We start from the raw sequence: 21,062 nt of genomic DNA, 5'->3' as shown, positions 1-21,062 counted from the left end.
AGCTCTGCCTCTAGGAGAAGCAAGGCCATGTTCTTTGATTCCCATTGTGAAGACAGAGTAGTCACACAAAAAGACGACAGTAGTCACGTCGTACTCCAATACAGGGAATATGGCATAAAGACAGAAATTGAGTCATTCTGGTTTCATTGAAACGCCTGAGCTGTGAATTATTAATGTTGTTTCACGTAGAATAACTTAAATACAGATTCTGTCTGGGCTGCTGCAACGTTAAATCTAATTCAATGAAATAACACTTATTTGCACTCTGCATAATAGCAGTATAATGCAATGGTAACATTACGCATTTACAGCATCACTGCTGTCATATCGATAAATAGGCCAGCTTCCTGGCTGCACTTGTAGATTCCTGTGTAGACTAAGTTTATACAGTGGTGTTGCTGCTGTGCTCAGTTGTTGTCACACAGTTCTGGGTTGTTCTCACACTGTTCTCTCCAGACTGTATGGCCTAGCGTACTGCCAGTAGAGCTAGAGGGAGAGAAAGGGAGAGAGAGAATGTGGTGTAAACACACAGACTCACGCTTTAACTCCTTGTCTCCTCCACTGGCTTTGTGTGCAGGCTGGCTCTGTCCATGTCCGAATACGCCGGGATGCCAACGAGCAGATGGTGCTGGCCCATGTGACCAACCGTCTCTTCCCCCTCGTGTCCACGCTGACGGTTCAGATTTTCAAGGATGACTGGATCCGGCCTTCCCTCATGGCCGGAGTGCTCCCAGCCAGCACACTCAGCCCCTCTGACCACGGGGGCCTGTCCAGCTTTGTCCCCCCTCCCCCCAAATCCTCTGAGGACATGGACCGGCTCACCTCCACCCCATCCAAACCCAGCAGCCCACCGCCAGAGTTCTCCTTCAACACCCCGGGGAGGCATGTCCAGCCCCTGGTGCTTCCCAGCACCCAGCACCAGAGGCCCTACAGCATGGGCCTCAACTACGGAGCCTCCCCCTACACCAACATGCTCAACCAAAACCTAGCCCGGCCGGGGAGTGGGATGGGTATGAACCTGGGAATGGGTGTAGGGATGCCTTCATCACAACAAGGTTTCAGAACTGCCTTAGGCGCAGCGCCACAGCGATTTGGAATCAACCCTCTCCCATCACAGTACAGCCAGTACAGACCCTGATGTTTAGAACATGAGGTATAGAAGTGGGATATTCAGAGAGAGAATATATTATGGTATTTATTTTGATGGGACCTGGACATACATTCTGACCTTTGGTGGATTTTCTATCTTTCTATATTTTTTTGTACTATTCTTCAAAAAGCAAATGAGTTGAAATGAACTGTAGGCATGTGTTCTGTATATGATATGCCAGTTAACATGTTTCTTCTGATTGGGAATCGTGGTGGAGCTCTATGGCTTTTGTGTGCTTTAAACCATTCATTGACTTTCACGCTCATAGGACTTGTTTGATTACATTAACTATTATTCCCTTGGTAAATGGTCATCACAAGATGGTCAGCTCAGCCGTTCCTACCTGGAGTAATATTTGTAGGTAGAAAACGGTGACCTAATGCGGGGGCAATACATAATGGGGTAATTAGACTCTTTATTATGTTTTGCCACATAACTGCTGCATTAATGGCATCAATTTGTTACACTAATGTTTCTTAATGCCAACCTCATTGTGAAGAAGTGGTCTGTATTATGCCTTTTCACCTTTAATGGAAAACAAAAACTGTTATTTTCCGTATAGTCTGCAATAAATTAAACGCAAATGTACTGTACTTGCCCTATTATTTGTCACTTACTCTAACTTTCTAAGTCAATGTCCATTGAAAGACTCTCCAATGAGTTTGGCGACTCAGCGTGGGACGTGAATTATCCTAGGCATATAGGTCTGTCTGGATTGGAGTTTGGGTATAGGAAATGAGGTAGGCCTACATAAATGTTCCAACATAATATCCTGACCGAAGCTTTAAGACGTTGAGTAAAAAAAGACCCACCCTGGGCTACCTTTTGAGTGTTGTTGAGAGTGAATAGGACCATAAAGAAAATGTAAGTGTGGGATGAAAGTTTGGCGTTTAATTTAAAACAAATCTGTTTTGTATTTCTCTTTTTGTTTTAATTCATGTTAACAGTAATTCATACAAAGTGTGTTAAACTAATTTGGACATTTTAATTTATTGGCAAATGGTTAAATAAAATCAGCATAAGACCATAACTAAAGAAATGGTAATTTTCCATATGGAAAAATTGTGACTTGCAAGAAGTTAAAACTTTTGATTGAGATGTTGAGAGTGAATGTTGAATAGTGAAGAGGCCCATAAAGAAAATGTAAGTGTGAGATGAGTCTGTTTAATTTAAAAATCTGATTGTATTTCTCTTTTTGTTATAATTCATGTTAATAGTAATTCATGCCTCCCAGGTGGCGCAGCGGTCTAAGGCACTGCATCGCCGTGCTAGAGCGTCACTACAGACCCGGGTTCGATCACGTGCTGTGTCACAATTGGCCCAGCGTCGTCCAGATTAGGGGAGGGTTTGACTGGGGTGGGGGGTGGGCTTTACTTGGCCCATCGCGCTCTAGAGACTCCTTGTGGCGGACTGGGCGCCTGCAGGCTGACCTCTGTCAGGTGGACGGTGTTTCCTCCAACACATTGGTGTGGCTGACTTCCGGGTTAAGCAGGCGGGTGTTAAGAAGCGCGGTTTGGTGGGTCATGTTTCAAAGGACGCATGACTTGATCTTTGCCTCCTGAGCACGTTGGGGAGTTGCAGAAATGAGGCAATATCAAAATTGGGGAGAAAGAGGGTAAAATACTACTACAACAAAAAATACATACATACATACATACATACATACAGTACCAGTCAAACGTTCGAACACCTACTCATTCAAGGGTTTTTATTTTTACTATTTTCTACATTGTATAATATATCTTAGATTCTTCGAAGTACCCACCCTTTTCCCCCGATGACAGCTTTGCACACTCTTGGCATTCTTTCAACCAGCTTCACCTTGAAGGAGTTCCCTCATATGCTGAGCTCTTGTTGGCTGCTTTTCCTTCACTCTGCGGTCCAACTCATCCCAAACCATCTCAATTGGGTTGAGGTCAGGTGATTGTGGAGGCCAGGTCATCTGATGCAGAACTCCATCACTCCTTCTTGGTCAAATAGCCCTTCCACAGCCTGGAGGTGTGTTGGGTCATTATCAAATGATAGTCCCACTAAGCGCAAACCAGATGGGATGGCGTATTGCTGCAGAATGCTATGGTAGCCATGCTGGTTAAGTGTGCCTTCAATTCTAAATAAATCACTGACAGTGTCACCAGCAAAGCACCCCCACACCATCTCACCACCTCTTCCATGCTTCACGGTGGCAACCACATATGCAGAGATCGTCCGTCTCACAAAGACACGGCGGTTAGAACCAAAAATCTCAAATTTGGACTCATCAGACCAAAGGACAGATTTCCACCTGTCTAATGTCCATTGCTCGTTTTTCTTTGCCCAATCAAGTCTCTTATTGGTGTCCTTTAGTAGTGGTTTCTTTGCAGCAATTTGACCATGAAGGCCTGATTCACGCAGTCTCCTATGAACAGTTGATGTTGAGGTGCCTGTTACTTGAACTCTGTGAAGCATTTTTTGGTGGGCTGTAATTTCTGAGGCTGGTAACACTGCTGAAGAGGACAAGTTCATTAGAAGTAACACTGGGTCTTCCTTTCCTTTAGCGGTCCTCATGAGAGCCAGTTTCATCATAGCTCTTGAAGGTTTTTGCAACAGTACTTGAAGAAACTTTAAAAGTTCTTGACATTTTCCAGATTGACTGACCTTCATGTCTAAAAGTAATGATGGACTGTCATTTCTCTTTGCTTATTTGAGCTGTTCTTGCCATAACATGGACTTGGTCTTTTACCAAATAGGTCTATCTTCTGTATACCATCCCTACCTTGTCACAATGCAACTTATTGGCTCAAACACATTCAAAAGGAAAGAAATTCCACAAATTAACTTTTTACAAGGCACACCTTTTAATTGAAATGCATTCCAGGTGACTACCTCATGAAGCTGGTTGAGAAAATGCCAAGAGTGTGCAAAGCTGTCATCAAGGCAAAGGGTGGCTACTTTGAAGAATCTCATATCAAATATATTTTGATTTGTTTACTAAATGATTCCATTTGTGTTATTTCATAGTTTTGATGTCTTCACTATTATTCTATAATGTAGAAAATTGTAAAAATAAAGACCCTGGAATGACTGGTTGTGTATGTGTGCATGTATGTACAGTTGAAGTCGGAAGTTAACTTACACTTAGGTTGGAGTCATTAAAACTCATTTTTCAACCACTCCACAAATTTCTTGTTAACGAACTATAGTTTTGGCAAGTCGGTTAGGACATCTACTTTGTGCATGACACAAGTAATTTTTCCAACAATTGTTTACAGATTATTTCACTTATAACTCACTGTATCACAATTTCAGTGGGTCAGAAGTTTACATACAATAAGTTGACTGTGCCTTTAAACAGCTTGGAAAATTCCAGAAAATGCTGTCATGGCTTTAGAAGATTCTGATAGGCTAATTGACATCATTTGAGTCAATTGCAGGTGTACATGTGGATGTATTTCAAGGCCTACCTTCAAACTCAGTGCCTCTTTGCTTGACATCATGGGAAAATCAAAAGATATCAGCCAAGACTTCCACAAGTCTGGTTCATCCTTGGGAGCAATTTCCAAACACCTGAAGGTACCACGTTCATCTGTACAAACAATAGTATGCAAGTATAAACACCATGGGACCACGCAGCCGTCATACCGCTCAGGAAGGAGACGCGTTCTGTCTCCAAGAGATGAACGTACTTTGGTGTGAAAAGTGCAAATAAATCCCAGAGCAACCGCAAAGGACCTTGTGAAGATGCTGGAGGAAACAGGTACAAAAGTATCTATATCCACAGTAAAACGAGTCCTATATCGTCATAACCTGAAAGGTCCCTCAGCAAGGAAGAAGCCACTGCTCCAAAACGGCATAAAAAAGCCAGACCATGGTTTATAACTGCACAAGGGGACAAAGATTGTACTTTTTGGAGAAATGTCCTCTGGTCTAATGAAACAAAAATAGAACTGCTTGGCCATAATGACCATTGTTATGTTTGGAGGAAAAAAGGGGAGGCTTGCAAGCCAAGGAACACTATCTCAACCGTGAGGCACGGGGTGGCAGCATCATGTTGTGGGGGTGCTTTGCTGCAGGAGGGACTGGTGCACTTTATAAAATAGATGGCATCATAAGGGAGGAAAATTACATGGATATATTGAAGCAACATCTTAAGACATCAGTCAGGAACTTAATGCTTGGTCGCAAATGGGTCTTCCAAATGGAAATAACCCCAAGCATACTTCCAAAGTTGTGGCAAAATGGCTTAAGGACAACAAAGTCAAGGTATTGGAATGGCCATCACAAAGCCCTGACCTCAATCCTATAGAAAATTTGTGGGCCGAACTGAAAAAGTGTGTGCGAGCAAGGAGGCCTACAAACCTGACTCAGTTACACCAGCTCTGTCAGTAGGAATGGGTCAAAATGCACCCAACTTATTGTGGGAAGCTTGTGGAAGGCTACCCGAAATGTTTGACCCAAGTTAAACAATTTAAAGGCAATGCTACCAAATACTAATTGAGTGTATGTAAACTTCTGACCCACTGGGAATGTGATGAAAGAAATAAAAGCTGAAAGAAATAATTCTCTCTACTATTGTTCTGACATTTCACATTCTTAAAATAAAGTGGTGATCCTAACTGACCTAAGACGGAATTTTTACTAGGATTAAATGTCAGGAATTGTGAAAAACTGGCTAAGGTGTATGTAAACTTCCGACTTTAACTGTATATATATATATAAAATACTATGCCTTCGGAAAGTATTCAGACCACTTTACTTTTTTGTTGGCTTTGTGTATTGTCTTTCATTCCAGTATATATGAACACACTTGATTAGTTGAATCAGGTATGTTAGTAGGCTTAGACAGGGGCCGTAGGAAGGCCTCTGACATGTTTAAAAACGGTTAGTTTCTAGTGACTTTTGAGAAAAGAATATAGACAAATCTTAACTTACAAATCAGCAAATTTACAAGGCTAAGGGGGGCCTTGCTGAGGTTGTACTATGAACACACCTGCTTCAACGAATCAGCCTGCCCTTGATTAGTTGGGCTGGAAAAATAAAGCCTGCATGCCCTGGGGGTTCCAGGGATCAGGATTGTAGAAAATTGCTCTAGATAACATTCCAGTAGAGTGATGGCTAACATTACCTTGGTTCTTGAGGAAACCCCTTAGTTAATAAAGGCAGCCAAATTCTGCTATATTTTTTAATTTACCAATAAAATTAGCACTGAAAAAGATCTGATGCGAAACGATCTGGTGTGATTGGTCAAAAGACTGATTAGTAGAAAAAATATTACAGTTGGGCTTCCTGTGTAAACACACCCTTAGACCACTTAGAACCACTTACTCAGACTGTAGTTTTATCCTAAAATCTCCTTCTTGGATGACTCATTCAGGTGCTAAACAATACTGGAAGTTATATCCTCAGTGCTGCTTGAAAAGCAACTGACTGGGCTGTTTTCCAATGCATCATTTGCACAGTTTTAAAGTGATTATTCTGTCAGGCCAGAATACAGACCATATACAGAGCATCCTCGAAGCAGCAACACCTAAGGCTACATTTATTTTGCTCTAAATGCCTGGCTCTGGTTGCTTGAGGTGGCAGGTTGCCTAGCGGTTAGAGCATTGGGCCAGTAACAAAACGGTTGCTGATTTGAATACCCGAGCCGACAAGGTGAAAAATCTGTCCATATGCCCTTGAGCAAGGCACTTGACTCTAATTTGCTACAGTGGTGCCATACTACTATGGCTGACCCTGTAAAACAACACATTTCACTGTACCTATCCAGTGTACACTGGGCGTACAAAACATTAAGAACACCTTACTAATATTGAGTTGCACCCCCCCCCTTTTTCCCCCTCAGAACAGCCACAATTCATCAGGGCATAGACTCTATAAGGTGTCGAAAGCATTCCACAGGGATGCTGGCCCATGTTGACTCCAATGCTTCCCACAGTTGTGTGAAGTTGGCTGGAAGTCCTTTGGGTGATGGACCATTCTTGATACACACGGGAAACTGTTAATTAAGCGTGAAACACCCAGCAGCGGTGCAGTTCTTCGCAAAAAACTGCGCCTGGCACCTACAACTACTATACCATACCCCGTTCAAAGGCACTTAAATATTTTGTCTTGCCCATTCACCCTCTGAATGGCACACATACACAATCCATGTCTCATCTGTCTCGAGGCTTAATAATCCTTCTTTAACCTTCCTCTTCCCCTTCATCTACACTGATTGAAGTGGATTTAACAAGTGACATCAATAAGGGATCATAACTTTCACCTGGTCAGTCTGTCATGGAAAGAGCACGCGCGTTCATAATTTTTGTACACTCAGTGTATGTGACAATAAATATTTGTCATGTGTGAAAACTCAAAATTATAGCGTGAATATTTCATAGGTCTCATATGTTTTGTTTTTATACCAGTGTTTATGAAATCGCATTAAAATAGTATCTTGGTTTATCAGATCAATTTCTCACACATAATGCCTTCAGTTGCAATGATTTTTATAAGAGTGCTTTTTAATTTGAGGTCATTTCTGGTAATGGGTCTTTGGTATATTGTCTGGGGATGTGTGGTTGTCCATATTCATTATGTATTTCTGAATTGTCATTATCTACTTCACACTTATCAGTGCAATTTGCACTTCACGTCTGTTAAGTATAAATTGTTTAGGCCACTGCAGCTCTCAACTGGCACAGATCGACTGAATAACTATATAGATTATTTATTCTGTTCTGTGCCATTTCTGTTTAGTAGCAGTATTTATTGGGATCCCCAATTAGCTGCTGCCTTTCCTGGGGTCCAAACAGGAAACAAAACAAAAATACATAATACTACATCATCTCCTGCTGCCTCTGCCTCACGAAAGAGGAGATGGCTCCTGCCCTATGAGCCGTTCTGGTTCGCACAAGCCAAGGGTTTGTGCAAGGCCACCCACCTACATAATACAATAAATACATAAGTACAATACAAAATATATAAAAATGGCTGTCTGCACAGTCCTCGCTGTGCCGTAAGGTGTTCTTTTATCCGTTTTTTAATCTGTTTTTATTGCTAGCATGAGTTACCTAGGGTAGCAGAGAGTTCCATGTAGTCATGGCTGTCTTTTAATACTGTGCATTTCCCAGCCTCTGTTCTGGACCTGGGGACTGTGAAGAGACCTCTGATTGCATGTCTTGTGTTGTGTCCAAACTGTGTGCCAGCTGCTTGAATGGTTCCAAATCCGAATACAATTTGTCAGCGAATGTCTGACATCTAAATACAGTGTTGAAGAGATTTTCGATGTATTGATTCCATGGCACATGGTGGGTTGAGTGGTTTGCTGATGTCAACGTTGTGAACAGAGTGCCCCATGGTGGGGTTATGGTATGGGCAGGCATAAGCTAAGGACAACGAACCCAATTGCATTTTATTAATGGCAATTTGAATGCACAGAGATACCGTGACGAGATCCTGAGGCACATTGTCGTACCATTCATCTGCCGCCATCACCTCATGTTTCAGCATGATAATGCACGGCCCCATGTTGCAAGGATCTGTACACAATTCCTGGAAGCTGAAAATGTCACAGTTCTTCCATGACCTTCATACTCTCCAGACATGTCACCCACTGAGCATGTTTGGGATGTTCTGGATCGACATGTACAACAGCATGTTCCAATTCCCGCCAATTTCCAGCAACTTCGCTTCGCACAGCCACTGAAGAGGAGTGGGACAACATTCCACAGGCCAATCAACTGCCTGATCAACTCTATGTGAAGGAGATGAATTGTGCTGCATTAGGCAAATGGTGGTCACACCAGATACTGACTGGTTTTCTGATCTATGCACCTACTTGTTTTTAAAGGTATCTGTTGCATCCTAAGATGCTGGGTTCTTTTACTGAAGACTCCAAAGCGTACTTATAACAAACGGAACAGATTTATTTAATGTTCTCCTTAACACATTACAGTCGTCTACAGTACTCTCTACAGTGTCTTCAGCCCAACTCTCCAGTACATCACTGAACTTGTACTTCCCTTGCATCTCGTAATCCAATCACTTCAATGCAAGAACAGAAACCCCATTATCATTTGTTAATTCAAATAACTCAACCCCTGCATACAAATCCCATTGGCTATTTGCAACCATTTCACCTCTAAACTCATTAACACATAATACATTTCTCAATACACCACACTCCCTGGAAATTCTCACTTCCTTTGAAAACATCCTTAATGAACATCATGGGTTTTCCAAAACAGTTTTTCACTTATCAACTCATATACAACCTGTTTACAGGCCTTCTGACCCTTTTTGGCCTCTCATTACGCTCTGGGCCCTCAGGCCCCGGGCCTGGCACAATCTGTGTCTCTGTATGCGTGCCTGTCACGGTCGTAGTTCCCAAGTCCCAATCAGAAATGTTCCACTCTGACACATTCAGGTCTTCTCTTTCATTGTGTTGCATCATCATTTGATCCACATGCTTCTTACACAATTTTCCCTCAGTCTGCACTAAGTAGGTTACAGGACCAAGTACCCTTTTCACAACCCCGGGTACCCATTTCTCTCTCCTCCCCGGTAATCTCGAACAACACTGTTTGCTCCTACTGAAACAAACGAAGACGCTTGCACACCCCGTTGTCCTGTATCTTACACGGAACCCAAACCGGCTGCAAGCGTGCGCCATCGTGCATAAATGTATTTTGTCCCCCCCACACCAAACAGGATCACGACACGCAGGTTAAAATATCAAAACAAACTCTGAACCAATTACATTAATTTGGGGACAGGTTGAAATGCATTAAACATTTACGGCAATTTATCTAGCTAGCTTGCACTTGCTAGCTAATTTGTCCTATTTAGCTAGCTTGCTGTTGCTAGCTAATTTGTCCTGGGATATAAACATTGAGTTGTTATTTTACCTGAAATGCACAAGGTCCTCTACTCCGACAATCCATACATAAAACGGTCAACCGAATCATTTCTAGTCATCTTTTCTTCTCTTGACTTTATATTGCGATTGGCAACTTTCATAAATTAGGTGCATTACCGCCACTGACCTCGTTCGTCTTTCAGTCACCCACGTGAGTATAACCAATGAGGAGATGGCATGTGGGTACCTGCTTCTATAAACCAATGAGGAGATGGGAGAGGCAGGACTTGCAGCACGATCTGCGTCACAAATAGAACTGACTTCTATTTTAGCCCTTGGCAACGCAGACGCTCGTTGGCACTCGGGAGCAGTGTGGGTGTAATAATTTAATAATATAGATTTCTACATTTATTTTGCAACGCGAGGACAAGCGACGCGAGCGGTGTAGTCAGCCTGTTAGACTGCATGTCAGCTGAAAAGCTGGGTTTAACCAGTGATAACCTTGTTCTAAACTGTCGTTTTAGGAACAACTCTGCTGGAGTTTTTCCAGTTGTGGCATGTGGCGTATTCCTGTAGGCAAACAGTAAGTTGTCCACACTATACTGTACAGACCGTCCTGATGACTTGTCCTTCTCTAGAGCCTGTTTCAGATTCTGTACAAGTCGCTCTGCTGCGCCATTTGAAGCTGCATGATACGGAGCCGACTTGATGTGTTTCACCCCATTCAACTGGAAGAATGTCTCCATCTCTTTTGACACAAGCTGTGGCCCATTGTCTGAAACACACCCCTCAACTAACCCATAGGCTGAGAACATTCCTCCGGAGTGTCTCTACCGTGACTGTAGCTGAAGTATTACTAATACACTTTACTTCTGGCCAGCGTGAGTTTGCATCCATAACTACTAAGAACTGGTGCTTTCCCATTTGATCAACATCTATATGGATGCGCTGCCAGGGCCTCTCAGGCCATTTCCAAGGATGCACTGGTGCAAGGTTTGGCATATGTCTCTTAGACTGACACACCTGGCATCTTCTTACCATGTCTTCTATGTCTGAGTCTATCCTGGGCCACCAAAAGTGTCTCCGTGCAAGAGCTTTCATTTTTGCCATGCCCCAGTGGTTTTCATGTAGCTCCTTCAGTAGATCCCTCTGTAGAGTAGCCGGCACGACCGCTCTCATACCCAATAACACACAATCACTTTCTACAGTAAGCTCATCCCTTCTCCCCCAATAAGGCTTTAGTTCAGGATCAGTAACATGGTTAGGCCACCCTGTAAGTGTGAAGTGCTTCACTTTTGCCAAACCCTTGTCCTTTGCAGTTTCCCTGGCTATGTCCTTAGCTAAAATGGGAAGTACATCTAAAAATGACACTCGATAGTTTGGATTGCTCTCTGCCCCCCCCCCCCACCCTCTATCTTTCTGTAAGAGCTCTGTCATAGGTTTGTTGGGAGTAGAGAGATTCTTCATGAACTTGCCATAGTAGGTAAGTAAAGCCAGATATGCTCTGAGCTCTGTCACGTTTGTTGGCACTGGAGCCTTTGCTATGGCTTCAGTCTTGTCCTGCACTGGATGTAGCCCCTGTTCGTCTATCCTGTGACCTAAGCAACACTAGACTGAAAAAATGCAGACTTGTCCCTGTTTACTCTTAACCCAAGCTCTTGCAGCTCTTTAACACTGCTTCTACGTTCTGTAAGTGGTCCTGCGACGATTTCCCTGTGATAAGAATGTTATCTATAAAGCACACAACCCCAGGTAAACCCTGTATTACGTTGGTCCATAATACGTTGGAATATAGCTGGAGCGCTTAGTACTCCATAAGGCAGTCTATTCATCTGGTATAAACCCTTCAACGTGTTTTTAGTCAGGAAATGCTTTGACTCTTGAGCTACCTCCACTTGCTGGTAGGCCCGTGTAAGGTCTAACTTTGAACTGTTTACCCCCGGCTAGAGTATCAAACAAGTCCTGCGTCTTTGGTAAGGAGTATTGGTCTTCTCCACCCATGCATTTACAGTCACCTTGTAATCATGACATATTCTGATACCCCCGTTTGTCTTTGGAACACAAACTATAGGTGCTGCCCATTCACTGTATTCCATGGGTGTGATCACTCCTTGTTTTTCTAGCTCTGTAAGCTGTTTGTCTACTGCCTCTCTGAGTGCATAAGGCACAGGTCTAACCTTACAAAACTTTGGAACAGTTTTCTGACACTTGAATGTTGGTTTTAACTCCTTTTACCACACCCAGTTCATCACTAAACACCTCTGCATATTTATCACACAGCTGCTGCAACTGGGTCTTCTGACACATTGTTCACTCTTAACCAATCTAATTTGAGGTGCTGAATCCAGTTCCTCCCCATTAGCGTAGGACCCTTCCCGTTTGACACTAATAGAGGTAGTGCTAACAGCTGAGCACCACATTTCACTTTAAACTCCAACTGTCCCAATAACTGAATTGGCTGAGCTGAGTAAGTTCTCAAAACAACATCACATGGTTGCAGTTTATGCTTCTTAAATCTGCTGTTGTACAGCTTCTCTGAGATAATAGACATGGCAGCCCCAGTATCTACCTCCGACTTGATCTTTTCCCGTTACATCTCACCATGACCATGTAAGGTTTCACGTACTCACAGTCACGATCACTACACACAGTAAAAAGTCCCAAGTCCTTTTCTGACTGGTGATTTCTGACTGTGCTGGAGCCTGCAGGCAATAGCAGTTCGGCCTCCTCAACTTGATCTGTTGTCAAGTAGCGTGTTCCCTTCACTGGACTAGAGTGTGCTGTTTGAGAGCGTTGCTTAGAAAATGTGCTGCTCCCCGCAGATACTCTCCCCCTCCTAACCCTTTCAAGATGTCCGGTCTTCTGGCACGCTCTGCATTGGAACTCCTTGTAACGGCAGGTCTGCTGTGTATGTCCTGTCCCCAAACAACGAAAACAGGGCTTTGACGTCTCCCCCTCTCTGGTCTGACATCCACTGTTTCTCCCTGTCAGATCCGGGTCGATGCCCCTCCCGTTTTGTGGTCAACTGATCGGTTCTCAACTGAGTCGGTGTCTGCTGGAATTTCTGCATACTCTGGGCTGTGCACTCGAAGTTGTTGACAATGTCCAATACTTTTGCCCATGTTAAATTCTCCCTGACTGCCTGCGCTTAACATCTTGCCACGCAGCTCCTTACTGGCAACTCCATAAACTAGCTGGTCCCTCAGCTGCTCCTCTAGTGCAGCCCCAAACTCACATGTAGCCGCCAGTCCGTTTAGCGATGCTATATACTCAGCTAACGTCTCTCCCGCTCAACACGTTCCGTTTTGGCGCATAAAAGTCTCTCAGAGCTGAAATTAGCTCCTGGAAGCTAGCCTGTCCCGGCTTCTTCAGCGCTACCAAATCTTTCAGCAGCGTAAACGTCTTTGAACCCACGACTGATAGAAACACCGCTCTTCTGTGGTCGTCAGCTATCTCGTTGGCCTCCAAAAACTGCAAAAATCGCTCCTCATATGTGCTGAAGTTCTCGTTAGCCTCATGTAAACACAAACCGGTCTCACTACTGAAAAGTGCCATAACTCTCATTAGCCCACGCGCCGTTTCTTCCCAGCTAACCAGTTAATTTACTAACGGTAGTACTAGCTAACTTTCTAGCTCGTTCACTCAGTTGGTCATCAGTAGTCTGAGGATTTTGCCTTAGAATTCCGTTATCCTCGTCGCCAGTTGTTGCATCCTAAGATGCTGGGTTCTTTTACTGAAGACTCCGAAGCGTACTTATAACAGACGGAACAGATGTATTTAATGTTCCCCTTAACACATTATAGTCGAACACTCTCTACAGTGTCTTCAGCCCAACTCTCCAATACATCATTCAACTTTTACCGCCCTTGCACCTCATAATCCAATCACTTCATTGCAAGAACGGAAACTCATTGTCATTTGTTATTTCAAATAATTCAATCCCTGCATACAAATCCAATTTGGCTATTTGCAACCATTTTACATCTAAACTCATTAACACATAATACATTTCTCAATACACCACAGTATCTGTGACCAATAGATGCATATCTGTACTCCCAGTCATGTGAAATCCATAGATAAGGGCCTAATTGACTTAAATTGACTGATTTCCTTATATGAACTGTAAAATCTTTTAAATTGTTGCATGTTACATTTATATTTTTGTTCAGTGTAAGTGCAACACGTGCTGCTCTGTTCTGGATCAACTGCAATTTCCATATGTCCCTCTTTATGGTGACTACACAACTGGGCAGTAGTCAAGTTGCGACAAAACTAGGGCCTGATGGACCTGTCTGGTCGACTGAGATGTCAAGAAAGCAGAGAAACACCTTATCATGGACCGATCTCTTCCTATTTTAGTAATCTTTGAGTCAATATGTTTTGACCATGACAGCTTGCTATCTAGGGTTAAAACCAGCAGTTTAGTCTCCTCAACTTGCTTTGACAGAATGTCATCCAAATCAGTTTAGCTCTTGTGGATGTTTTTTTTTAAATAGCAAGGTGTTATTATTTGAATAGAGCTGTGCTTCCTGAAATGTCTACGCTACCTTGAGGTGCACTAACAAGTGGTGAAAGAAGCTCTTGGTGGGGTGTTAAAAGGGCCACAGCTGGTGTGAAAACTGTTGCTAGCCCTAAGCGAACAACCCACGCCTCAGATATGCTATGAAAGCTTAGCTGTCACATTGGATGAAGGGGGGAAAAGCTACACAATACACTGTGAACCAATCCCAGGGAGGGAGTAATTGTGATGCCAACAAATGTTATCACCTTTCACCCCAATGCCCATGGAAATGGTGAAAAAAAAGAAAGCTTTTCTGCAGAAAATGTATTGTCGGAATTCCCGTTGCTTCCTCTCTTACTCATTATTTTAGGCACTTTCATCCAAGCAACTTGTTATCATGTGACTCCCAACCCCTAACTGTATTGCTTTACTCTCAATGTGTATTGGAATAGACCAATTGATATCATAATCTGATTGCCTGCCAGTACGTAAGAGAAGTGGACAATGCCACCACTGTGTTGGACACACTTGACCTTTTTACTCAAGTTCACTCTGAATAACTTTACATCATGTCTTGCTGCCCGACTGCATCTCCATCTAATGCATTTGTGAAGATAAAATAGCGCATTCCACAAACTGGGAACTTACAATTATCCAACAAAATTATTGTATTTTTCTAAGCTATACATTCCCTTCATTAGACAACATCTGCCTGTTTTGTCAGAAGTTTTACGCAAATGACTTTTCCCACTTGTGACTCAATAGAGATCTCAGTGTTTGGTTCCAAATCTGAATACAATTTGTCAGCGAATGTCTGACGTCTAAATACAGTGTGGAAGAGAATTTCGATGTATTGATTCCAAGGCACATGGTTTATGAACTGGCACAAAAAAACAACACTTGATTCAACACTTTCAGTTTATCAATTGAAATTATTATACAAAATTATTGCCACCAACAGAGTGCTATATATATGGGGTATACAACAATCTCAGCTCTGTACATTTTGCTGCGAAGTAACAGAACCACTAGATCATTTATTCTGGTATTGCCCCTATGTAGATTGTTTCTGGTCACAGGTAAAATGAACCTTACAAATAGCAGTGTTGGGCCATTTGGAGAGCCATACTCCGTCAATAAATAATATAATAATACTCGTAGGAAAGGTTTTCATCTTTAGCTCACAATCTGTGGATACTATATGATTAAAAAGGTTCAAAATATATGTAAAACATCACAGGACAATTGAAAAATATATGGCACATAGAAACCAAACGAGGATGGTCTATGGTGATAGGTGGGATGGGCTGAGAGTGGCTGAGGGGTGGGATTAAGAGTTTATGTTTGGTAATGTATTATTGTTATGTGATTGCTTTATATAAAAGTACCATGTATGCAAAATGTATATGTAAAATGTATGTATATGTAGCAGAAAAAGGGTAGATGGGTTAATAAAAATGGAAACAAATAGTGTTAGAGAGTCGGTCCAAGGTCAAAAAGAAGAGGTTTAATGATGAACCAGCACCACTCTCCTGCTCACAGTTCTCATTCAAGAAAAATGAATCCTCTACAGACAAGACAGAATGCTAGTTCATTTTAACTGTGGGATTTGACTAATGGGAGATGAGATCAGAATTTTGTACCTGCAGTCACTGCCCAGGTGTTTTGACTGCACCTGCACCCATTGGCTGTGCCCACTCTAGTCTACATGTCTCTTTTAGACGGTTTATTGTCTTTGAGCATTAGATCACGGAACAGGAGGGTGGTTGGAAAACGTTCCGGGACATTTCCTCCACCAAACCTGATCCACAGGAAGCAGAATCCTTATCCCCATAGTTTAGGATAAAAAAATTACCAATGGATGAGAGCCAGTGAAAAGGCCCCTTTTGACACCACCCTGTTCTGGATTGCCACTAAAGCAGTGTGCCGCAAACCCAGTTCAGCCCGTATGCTGTGCCTGTCCAGGAATGTGACAGGAGGGGAGTGTTTCCATGATGGCTGCTGGTGGAGCCTGAAAACTCCTAGCTCTGTTAGGGGTTCCTCCTCTCAACCTGAACAGACACAGGGCACTAAAAGCCCCCAGCCAAGCCCTCTTCTCAGTGTGTTCTCCACGCCTGCCTTCCACACAATGCAAACTGCCCACCCCTACTGGTGCAGAGACAGTGTGTCTGTTACTCGCTGCCACTAATGACCTCCTGGGTGCGCTCAGATCAGGGTCACCAGCTCGCTGAAGCAGAACCATGCATGTCAAGAATGCAGAGGCCTCAGCTCCATAAACCTACTCATGTAGGGACCCCTCTCCCTGTCCTCACTGTACACATGTACATCCCTTTAGTGTCTCCCATACAGCCCCCCACAGTGCACTTAACGAACAATCAAGAATGCTGAATAGATTTCCGTGATACGTGGGATTTGGTAATTCATGTACGTTTGGTTTTGCGTTATTAGCAAAGACTGCATGCAATTTTCAATATTAATGCATGCATTTGATGCATTGCACTACATTCAGTGCAAGCTTAATATTTAGTGCAAGCTTATTTATCTATAGTCCCTGGTTACAACATGCAAGGTAGTAACCCCTAGCCGTGTGTTTGTTTGTGTGGATAGTGCTGGCAGATGTGAAGATTTGACTGAGCGTTTGTGTAACATGATGTTGGCTCATGGATATGGCATCGAGTTGGTTTATAACACATGATATGGGCTAATGACTACATGTACAAGTCTGTGCTGATATGGCAGAACTTTTGCATGGAGGATGATGCCAGTCAGTGACTTACTAGCTCTTGACAAAAATGTTAAATCTGTTAACCTCTTCCTTTTATACATTCTATTAGCAATAAAGCGTTATATCTGCAGCCTTTAAGTCATTGCCGAAATGTTCACAAAGAGAGATTGTCACAGTGTAACAATTTTTGTTTCTTGATATACAACAAAAGTCACATACATAAACTTGCCATTTCTGGTTGTATTTCAAAGTAGCCTACTCCCTGGAGCTGGCTTGGTTACCCCTAGGGTACCAGACCAGTATAGCATGTGAAAACATTGATGTAGGTTGATATGACAACATACTCTGAGGGGGGAGGCAGCCTGGTGTAAGGGAGAGTACCATTTAAATGTCTTCCCTACAAGTTGTAAATGTTACATAACAAGGATTAACCTACTTGGAGGCTATAAATATAAGTGTACACTCTGTACAGACATTTTAGATCAGTGCATCTGTGATGGTTGAGATATGTCCGTACGGTCCTAATGCTTTATTGGATTCAAATTAAAATATTTGAAAAATCCTCTCTCCTGTTTAGGTTGTCTTTTCGCTTCAGATCTGGTTAGAATCAAGAGTTTGTGGATCAGAGTCTGGTTCAGTGGGTAAAACTTAACTCTGGATAGACTGGAGCCATATACTTCCCTGCATGAGCCCTACGCACTTCAACTCTGTCTCTTTTCTTCTGCTCCTATCCTGTCATAAAAATAAAATAAAAAAACGTAAGGATTTATGAATTCTGTTCTCCTACTATATATATATATATATATATATATATATATATATCAAGAGTTTGATCCAGACAGGACTTGACGTGCTACTGTAAAGGTCAAATGCAGAGTGGATTAACCATTAAGAATACAATTAATTCGGAAAGTATTCAGACCCCTTGACTTTTTCCATATTTTGTTACGTTACAGCCTTATTCTAAAATGTGTTAAATATTTTTTTTTCCCTCATCAATCTACACACAATACCCCATAATGACAAAGCAAAAACAGGTTTTTAGACATTTTTGCAAATCTATAAAAATAAACTGAAATATCACATTTACCTAAGTATTCAGACCCTTTACTCAGTAATTTGTTGAAGCACCTTTGGCAGCGATTACAACGTTGAGTCTTCTTCGGGTATGACTCTGCAAGCTTGGCACACCTGTATTTGGGGAGTTTCTCCCATTCTTCTCTGCAGATCCTCTCAAGCTCTGTCAGGTTGGATGGGGAGAGTCGCTGCACAGCTATTTTCAGGTCTCTCCAGAGACGTTCGATCGGGTTCAAGTCTGGGCTCTGGCTGGGCCACTCAATGACATTCATTCCACATGGAGTGGCTTGTCCCGAAGCGACTCCAGCGTTGTCCTGACTGTGTGCCTGGTTTGTTGTCCTGTTAGAAGGTGCTGCTGAAAAACATCCCCACAGCATGATGCTGCCACCACCATGCTTCACTGTAGGGATGGTGCCAGGTTTCCTCCAGATGTGACACTTGGCATTCAGGCCAAAGAGTTCAATTTTGGTTTCCTCAGACCAGAGAATCTTGTTTATCATGGTCTGAGAGTCCTTTAGGTGCCTTTTGGAAAACTCCAAGAGGGCTGTCATGTGCCATTTACTGAGGAGTGGCTTCCGTCTGGCCACTCTACCATGAAGGCATGATTGGTGGAGTTCTGCAGAGATGGATGTCCTTCTGAAAGGTTTTCCCATCTCCACAGAGGAACTCTGGAGCTCTGTCAGAGTGACCACCGGGTTCTTGGTCATCTCCCTGACCAAGGCCCTTCTCCCCCGATTGCTCAGTTTGGTCAGGTGGCCAGCTCTTGGTGGTTCCAAACTTCTTCCATTGAAGAATGATGGAGGCCACTGTATTCTTGGGGACCTTCAATGCTGCAGAAATGTTTTGGTACCCTTCCGCAGATCTGTGCCTTAACACAATCCTGTACCGGAGCTCTACGGACAATTCCTTCAACCTCATGGCTTGGTTTTTGCTCTGACATGCACTGTCAACTGTGGGACCTTACATAGACAGGTGTCTGCCTTTCCAAATCATGTGCAATCAGTTACATTTACCACACATGGACACACATCAAGTTGTAGAAACATCTCAAAGATCATCAATGGAAACAGGATACACCGGAGCTCAACTTCGAGTCTTATAGCAAAGGGTCTGAATACTTACAGTTAAAGTCAGAAGTCTACATACACCTTAGCCAAATACATTTAAACTCAGTTTTTCACAATTCCTGACATTTAATCCTAGTAAAAATTCCTTGTCTTAGGTCAGTTAGGATCACCACTTTATTTTAAGAATGTGAAATGTCAGAATAATAGTAGAGAGTGATTTATTTCAGATTTATTTTCAGAATTCCCAGTGGGTCAGACGTTTACATACACTCAATTAGTATTTGGTAGCAATGCCTTTAAATTGTTTAACTTGGGTCAAACGTTTCAGGTAGCCTTCCACAAGCTTCCCACAATAAGTTGGGTGCATTTTGGCCCATTCCTCCTGACAGAGCTGGTGTAACTGAGTCAGGTTTGTAGGCCTCCTTGCTCGCACACGCTTTTTCAGTTCTGCCCATAATTTTCTATAGGATTGTGGTCAGGGCTTTGTGATGGCCATTCCAATACCTTGACTTTGTTGTCCTTAAGCCATTTTGCCACAACTTTGTAAGTATGCTTGGGTTCATTGTCTATTTGGAAGACCCATTTGCGACCAAGATTTGACTTCCTGACTGATGTCTTGAGATGTTGCTTCACTATATACACATAATTTTCCTCCCTGATGATGCCATCTATTTTGTGAAGTGCACCAGTCCCTCCTGCAGCAAAGCACCCCCACAACATGATGCTGCCACCCCCGTGCTTCACGGTTGGGATGGTGTTCTTCGGCTTGCAAGCCTCCCCCTTTTTCCTCCAAACATAACAATGGTCATTATGGCCAAACAGTTGTTGTTTCATCAGACCAGAGGACATTTCTCCAAAAAGTACAATCTTTGACCCCATGTGCAGTTGCAAACTGTGGTCTGGCTTTTTTATGGCGGTTTTAGAGCAGTGGCTTCTTCCTTGCTGAGCGTCCTTTCAGGTTATTTCGATATAGGACTCGTTTTACTGTGGATATAGATACTTTGTACCTGTTTCCTCCAGCATCTTCACAAGGTCCTTTGCTGTTGTTTTGGGATTGATTTGCACTTTTCGCACCAACGTACGTTCATCTCTAGGAAACACAACGCTTTTAAAGGCACAGTCAACTTAGTGTATATAAACTTCTGACCCACTGGAATTGTGATACATAAGTGAAATAATCTGTCTGTAAACAATATGTTTTAAAATGACTTGTGTCATGCACAAAGTAGATGTCCTAACTTTCCAAAACTATAGTTTAACAAGAAATGTGTGGAGTGTTTGAAAAACAAGTTTTAATGACTCCAACCTAAGTGTATTTAAACTTCTGACTTCAACTGTATGTAAAGAAGGTGTTTGTTTTTTATTCGTAATAAATGTGCAAACATTTTTAAAAACCTGTTTTTGCTTTGTCATTATGGGGTATTATGTGTAGATTGATGAGGGAAATAAATGTATTTAATCCATTTTAGAATAAGGCTCTAACGTAACAAAATGTAGAAAGTCAAGAGGTCTGAATACTTTCCGAATGCACTGTACATTGTGTGTTGACAGACTCTTCATTGTGCTTAGTTATGAATTGCAGTATGGCTCACATTTTGATGCTTTTAAAATATATGATTTAATAGAAAGTAGTTATCTGTAAACTATGATATTCTTTAGATTCAAACCATTTCATCTTAAGTCATTACGGTAGGGCTCATTCCAAATCTTGACAGATTTACCTC

General features: G+C 42.5%; 1 protein-coding gene across 3 annotated transcripts in view; it reads left to right on the top strand.

The window, feature by feature from the left end:
- The window catches only part of znt6 (Zinc transporter 6), a 77,473-nt gene extending 75,735 nt beyond the window's left edge, over positions 1–1,738 (top strand). For all 3 annotated transcript variants that reach the window (NM_001139824.1, XM_045691225.1, XM_045690810.1), the window contains 1 exon segment: positions 578–1,738. In NM_001139824.1, the coding sequence (NP_001133296.1) occupies positions 578–1,138 (561 nt within the window). In that variant the 3' untranslated portion in view covers positions 1,139–1,738.
- Positions 1,739–21,062: the final 19,324 nt, after the last annotated feature.

The sequence above is a fragment of the Salmo salar genome, chromosome ssa01 (genome assembly GCF_905237065.1).
Source record: "Salmo salar chromosome ssa01, Ssal_v3.1, whole genome shotgun sequence".
Classification (NCBI taxonomy): Eukaryota; Metazoa; Chordata; class Actinopteri; order Salmoniformes; family Salmonidae; genus Salmo; species Salmo salar.
This window is presented reverse-complemented; position numbering and strand designations above follow the sequence as displayed.